At 42.8% G+C, this 7,250-nt stretch overlaps 1 protein-coding gene across 1 annotated transcript; it reads right to left on the minus strand.

The window, feature by feature from the left end:
- Positions 1–2,013: 2,013 nt before the first annotated feature.
- Positions 2,014–6,553, minus strand: CUNH6orf141 (chromosome unknown C6orf141 homolog). The gene is made up of 2 exons (XM_052743978.1): positions 5,576–6,553; positions 2,014–2,583 (listed from the first exon to the last, which is right to left on the minus strand). Exon 1 carries the CDS (start codon positions 6,307–6,309, stop codon positions 5,779–5,781), a length of 531 nt encoding a protein of 176 aa, XP_052599938.1. The 5' UTR covers positions 6,310–6,553; the 3' UTR covers positions 2,014–2,583; positions 5,576–5,778.
- Between the last annotated feature and the right edge of the window lie 697 nt (positions 6,554–7,250).

Consider the following 7,250-nt stretch of genomic DNA (forward strand, 5'->3'; position numbering starts at 1 on the left):
ATTTAAAAAGACAGTTTTTTTCCAACTTACAAATCCCTTATGAACTGTATTGTTATACTTTTTTATAAACACTAGTTCCATAATCCTCCACATGGTTATTGACCAGGTATTGTTAACAATAAATGATAATTTTTTTTAAAACTATATTTTTAATTCTAGTAAGTGACTGATACGTTGAAGTAAACCTGAGGGATAGGTTGACACTTGCGAAACTTTAATGTGAATCACCCAGGGATCTTTGCAGAACAGCATGCTCTGACTCAGAAGGAAGTTGAGACTCTGCTTTTCTCTCCTTGGGGGGCCCCTTGAGCTAGATCACCAGCGACACCAGCCTGTATGTGAGCTTATTATTGACACCAATCTGTATGGGAGATTACCATTGACAACAGCCTGTATGTGAGCTTACCATTGACAACAGCCTGAATGGGAGCTTACCACTGACAACAGCATGTGTGGGAGCTTACCACTGACAACAGTCTGTATGTGAGCTTACCATTGACAACAGCATGTATGTGAGCTTACCATTGACAACAGCCTGTATGTGAGCTTACCACTGACAACAGCCTGTATGTGAGCTTACCATTGACAACAGTCTGTATGTGAGCTTACCATTGACAACAGTCTGTATGTGAGCTTACCATTGACAACAGTCTGTATGTGAGCTTACCATTAACAACAGCCTGTTTGGGAGATTATCATTGACAACAGCCTGAATGGAACTTACCATTGACAACAGCATGCATGGGAGCTTATCACTCTGGTTCTTTTCTGCTGCTGTGATTAAACTTTATGATGAAAAAGGACTCAGTAGAGGAAATGCTTCATTTTTTCTCATACTACCCAGTAACCAACCAGGACACTTACATAAAAGCATTACTCAGAAAAAAAACAGGGGTTACACCAGGACCATTTTTTTTTATAATTTATGCTTATAATAAAATAAATGCATAAGTTTGCATTAGCTGAAACTAATACAAGAAAGCTACACTTTGAGTTAAACATTCTACGTTGCTGATAAACTAATTAATTAACTGATTATAACTTGAATGATTATACAGAGTTTGAATGTTGCAGGCCAAGACCCAATGTATCTTGGGTTATGTAAGCTCACCTCTATGTGTGATGTAACATCCACGGAATATATAGACTCTTGGATTCCACCAACACAAAGGCAGATTGCATCTGAGACCTTTAACAGAAGTTTCCCACTTTGCTGTACCCATCTACCTGATGTTTCTACCAGTGTGTTTAAAAAGCCTGTGCATTTAAGAACTATTCTGATGTTCTGATATTATAAGAATGTCATGATACCACATTGGCACATGGGTTTTGGCATAACCTGTATCACTGGGTTCCTGGACCATGGTCACCCATGTTTGGTTTTAGAATGAACTGTCTTTTATTCCCATTGAGGTGAAAACTGTATTTTTGTGTCAACCTAAGTATACACATAAAAAGAGAATTAAAACCATATTTAAGTGATACTAAATATTAAAAGAGATGTGGGATTTTTGTTGTCTTTTAATCTATCTTTATTAACCTCATAATATTTCTTCTAGATAAGCAAACATTTTCTCATTTTCTTTCTTATTTCTTTTCTTTTTCTGTTTTGTTTTATTACAAGGTTTCACTATATGTATCCCTGCTGGCCTTAGGATCCCAGATTCTCCCACCTCTAGGCCTCTAGATTGCTGCAATTAAAGGCTTATGCTACACTGGGCCCCAACAATTTATTTTGAAAATAAAGTTTATTCTTTCTTCTTCTAAGCATCACTTTGGGGGCTGGATAAATGGCTCAGCGATTAAAAACACTTGTGGCTCTTACTGAGGACCTGGGTTTAATTTCCATTACCCACATGGAGGCTCACAATCACCTATACTCCAGTTTTAGGGAATCTAATAGCTTCTTTTTCTCTCTGTAGGCCGCTGGCACACACGCTGGCACACACATTGTATACATCCACACATGCAGGCATACAGTCATACACAAAATAAACTTAAAATTTTAAAATCTGAGGAAGAAAAAAGAGTCACAGTGAGCTTTATTAACGTGAGCTGGTAAGGCCCCTCAATACAACAGCAAGTCAAATACAATGAATATCACAGGTAATCACAGGTAGTAAGAGGTGTGGAAAAATGGGTTAAAAAGAGGTGGCAGTCAGGTATTCTGGCACACACTGTCATCCCAGTATGTGAGACGCTGAGGAAGATTTCAAGTTCAATCGTCACAGGCTAGACACCAAGTCCAAAGTAAGCCTGGGATACACAGTGAGACACTGTCTCAAACAAATTAAAAATACATATTAATAAAAAAAAAAAAAAAAAAAAGAGGTAGACACTGGCCTGATCCATGGTGGTTATGTGGCTTTGACATTTGTTTCGGTCATAACATGCTCAGATGGGCATCTGGGAGTCTTTGATGCAATTTATCTAACAAAGACAATTTTAGATGAACTTGTTTTTCTGTGAGGTAGAGATTAAGTCAAAGAGCGGAGACCCGGTCATCCTGAGAGATTCCTTAGTACTGGAGACAAGTTCGAATGCTCTTCCCGAGACACTTGTGAAATAGAAAGTGTTCTTCACCTGTAAGGCAAATCAAGACAGTTCAGCAACTACCTTCTGCTTTTAATGTGACATCTGTTTTAAACCTGTAAACATGTTGCAGACAGCTAACTGGGGCAGGGGGTTAGTAAAGTAGCTTTAAAATTATTTTTCAATATGGGGTGTGATGGCATATGCCTTTAGTCCCAGCACTCGGGAGGCAGGCAGATCTGAAGTCTGTCTGTCTGATTTACATAAAGATTCCCAGGCCAATCAAGACTACATGGCAAGACCCTCAAAAAAAAAAAAAAAATATATATATATATATACATGTGTGTGTATACATATATATATGTGTGTACATATATGTATACACACATACACACACACACACATATATGTCCAAAGCTTCAACCTGCCAAGGAGGCAAGGAAAGCTTTTCAATCACTCCATTCACTCAGCATAGCAACTGTGAGGCCTTAGCTGAGGCCTCCCACATGATGTAGAAATTGTTTCTAAGAAATTTGGAAAATGTACATAATGATCCATTAATGTTGGGAAAAGCTGAAAATAAGTCTTTCAGGAATATACAAGTCTTAGTAAAAAAACACTAGTTCAGTTTTCATTATTTGTTGTTGTTTGTTTTGTTGTTGATTTCTATACTACATTATGAAATACAAAAAAAAAAACTGAATCCTGGTTCAGAGAAAAGTGGGGTTAAATGATAACAACTCTACTAGGAGTTAATGTTGAGCATGTATTACATGCCAGGCAGTATTCTAAGTATTTTAACTAAATCCTACCCAGAAAGCTCAGCATTTGTTATCCCCACTTAACAAGTATAGACATAGAGATTAGGCACCTTGCCCAAGGTTACTAGTTAACAAAGGGTTGGTATGAGCCACAAAACTCCAGAGCCTGCCTTCTGAGAGCTGAAGGATGCTATCATTCTGGGTCATTGCAAAAGAGGGTTGTTTTTCTTGTCTCCATTCAGTACTCAATCTCCTAGGACCAATCCAACAAGTGCAGAGATGCCACTTACCAGTCATGATTAACCTTACAACGAAGCCACAAAGAATTTCTGGAAAAGAAGAATCTACTAGTGGGCTAACATCATGTTTTCCAACTACTCAACAGATCTGTGAATAAGCTCAAGGACTAATGACCTTCCTCAAGGGAAGCTCTCCCAGGCCTGAGAAGTGCCAGTGGTGAACCTCAGTGAACAGGCCTTACAGGATGCAGGGATTCCACTCTCATACTTTTTCTAAACCTGCCTTAGAAACCCATGGTGCCCTCAGATATCTCCACTTTTGAGATGGTCTCCCTGTGTAGCAGACTGGCCTAGAACTCAAATTCTCCTGGTTGGGCTTATTTGGATTCCTAGAAGTAAGACCCAACAAACTTCATCCACGAATCTTCAGGAGGGAGATGATCACATTTCTTGTCTACTTAGTAAGCATATGCAAACACTTGCTTATGATTTCCACAAGCTATGTGACCTCTAGGCCCAGCTTAGCTCATCTGTAAAAGAAGGATGCTAGCTGGCCAGGAAGACTAGAAGAGGTGGATAAGATGATGGCTTAAAGGCTATTCAAGCTCTAACTGAAGACAGCTGGAAGGACTGGGACAAGAGCAGCTGTTCAAGCTTCACCCCCAAAAGCAGAGCCCCTCTCCTTTGTTACTAATCTGTTACCAAATACCCCTCTCATAGGGTCAAGTCAAGCCCTCTCCCCTCAACCTCTTTCTAAGAGCTTTGTTTTGCTCCTTAGAGTTCCACACTAAGTCCCAGTACTAAAAACAATAATGATGTGGAGCTGGAGATATGCCTCAGTGGTTACAAGCACCCAGGTTCAATACCCAGCACCCAGACAGTGCCTCACAACCATCTCTGACTTCAATTCCAGTGGATCCAACACTGACTTGTAAGAGCAGCCGGCACACTAGCGGTGCACAGATGTATGTACAAGCAAAACACTCACATAAATAAAATAATAAAGTTTTTTTTAATGATAATGTCTATGACAAAGGGAATATACATTAAAAGACCAAGTGTAAGCAGCCTTAGATCATTTTAAACACAGGGAAAGGTTTGCAGAGTGGTCAAGAGTGCAGACTTCTCTTGCAGAGGACCAAGTTTGGTTCCCAACATGCAATTCCACAATTCTCAATTTCCTATAGCACTAGTCCCAAGGAGCTCTGGCCTCCAGGCACCTACCTACCAGCACTCACATGCACATACATAACCACGTACACGTACATCTAATTGAAGATAATAAAAATAAAACTAGACTTTAAAAAGCAGCAGAGTTATTGTCAATTCAGTGTTAATTAGAAATCTTAGTCGCTTAAAAAGTATGGATAAAAATAGGGCATATTTCTTTCTGAACAGAAACAGAGGTGGAGTGGATGGTGGGCAGGGGTAATGGGAGGAGAGGAGGGAGAGGAAACTGCGGTCGGGGTGTAAAATAAATAAATTTAATTAAAAAAATAAGAATAGGGCATACAAACATTTATGACATATTGCATACAGAATATCTACCTTACTTATTAAACAGGAAACTAGGTTAGATGTCCTCTGGGATAAAGCCCTGTTAAATGGCATCTTACCCTCAAAGCTCAGGCCAGTCCCCTCCTCCCAAAAAACCCCACCTTCCCACCCCGGTCTTTCTTTCCCTTACTCCTTTTCTTCTTAACACGGAAATACAAAGGACAGGGGTATAAGCTGCACACCAGTACAGAGTGCCTAGAAACGTTTTGCTTCACTTCCTGTTTCTTTTTTTTTTTCTCTTCTATATGTTAAACAACAACAAAAACAACAAAAGTTCTTAAGGCTTTCAAAGCAAGCCTCTCTGCACCCGCTCCACACACCACACACATCCTATAGAGAGCAGACTTCAAACTTTACTTCCGCTTTTGGGTGCTCAACAGGAAAAGAGAGACGCAGACAAGCAGTAAGAGTTACTTCCCAAAACGCCAACAAGTGAACTAAGGCTTTGCGCTTTCAAACTCCCGTCTACCGCCCATGTAAAAATACCTTTTGTCCTCTTAAACGACTGTGAGACACTGGCGCCACCGAGGAAGTCTAGGGCTGCTTCGAGTTGGTACTTCGAGCATTTTCTCGCATTCACAGCCCTGGAACATTTCTCAGGTTCGGGTCCTTGGCGACGAATTATCCTCCCGTAGCAAGGCGGGGTACATCCAGGTTCTGCCGGGGCCCCGGGGGGCCCACAAACTGTATCACTCACTCTGGGTGCGAAAGGTGACCGCGGTCACAGAGCGCTCCTCGGTCCTCGTAGTCATACGCCCCTTGGTCCACGCTGTCTGCAGCACCTCCTGCGTCACCTGGTAATCCACGACCCGCACCAACACCGACCTGGGTGTGGCTGCGGGGTCCCCGGGCTGGACTCTGGGAACCGTGGCAATGCGCCTGCGGGAAAGCTTCGGGTCCGGTTCGGAATCGCGGTGGTCTCCAGTCCTCGGGGGAAAGTCCTCGCTATCCTCCAGCTCTGCACAAGCAGGGTCCGCTGGTGTTCCCAACCACCTCTCGGGGTGCAGAAGAAAGAGCACTTTCTCTCTGACCCAGGACTGGCAATCCAGATTCTCTCGCGTTCGCGATCTCACGTCCCCACTTGCTGCTGAAAGGTCCCCGTCGGTCCCAGCCAGGGCGGGATCCGGGGCGCGGGGATCCAAGGGTGGCCCACACCCCACCGCGCGCAGGGTGCACCCGGCGCGCCCCCGGATCTCGTCCCCGGCGAGGGGGTCATTCATATGTCCTCGTTTCTCCAGTTCTCAAAGGAAAACTCCAGCTACGCTCGGAAAACCGCGGGTGGTGCAGGCACTGGGTGTGGCCTGAGCGAGTCACAGACTAGAGGAGCAGCCGCAGGCCAGGGTAGCTGAGAATTCCAGCTTCCTCTCTGGGTCTCCTTTCCGCCCTTAGACCTCATGACTCTCCACCTATTCAAACACAGCCTTGGCGCCTCTTCTTTACCCTTGGCCATAGACCGGATTCTTTTTTGGTGTGTTTGGCTCCAACCCCACAACTGCCTAGTGAGGTCTCCATCTGCCCTCACACCCGTATCCCTTTCCTCCAAAACAGAAATAAGAGGCACTTGGGTGCTGTGACCCTCTCCAAATAATATTCCTTATTTCCTTTCCATGGATGTTCAAGCATGAAGAAACAAATAAATTTGGTTTTTAATCATGTGATTTAATGAAATTCTTCTGAAAAGAATATTTATTTGAGAAAGGGTGTCATGCTGTAGCAGCTCTGGAACCCACTGTGTAGCCTGACTGTTGTTGAACTCCTTGGGAATGTCCAGTCCTCAGCTTCCTGCACACTTGAACTGAAAAGGATTCCTCTGGTGTCCACTTTAAATCCTCCCCTAGGCGATCACACCTCCAAGTCTATAGACCACAGATCACAGGGGTGAGGTTGAAGCGGTTGAAGTCTTAGGGAACAGCGCTGTTAGTTAGGACATTTCCTTTGGAACGCCAGCATCTTTTGGTTGTTAGCATCTCTTATCTCAGAAAGAGGCCTTTGACTTGAAGCACTTCTAGGAGACAATCAGAAAAAAAAAACAAGAACAAATCACTAAAACGGGCTTCAGAATTTATGTTCTTGTATCTTTATAGATCTCCCTCCAGTTCACCCCACAGATAATGTGCATACATATGTTCCCATGTATGCATATATGGCTAGGCTTGTGGAT

This window comes from Peromyscus californicus, unplaced genomic scaffold (genome assembly GCF_007827085.1).
Source record: "Peromyscus californicus insignis strain IS unplaced genomic scaffold, ASM782708v3 Scaffold_19__1_contigs__length_69161282, whole genome shotgun sequence".
Classification (NCBI taxonomy): Eukaryota; Metazoa; Chordata; class Mammalia; order Rodentia; family Cricetidae; genus Peromyscus; species Peromyscus californicus.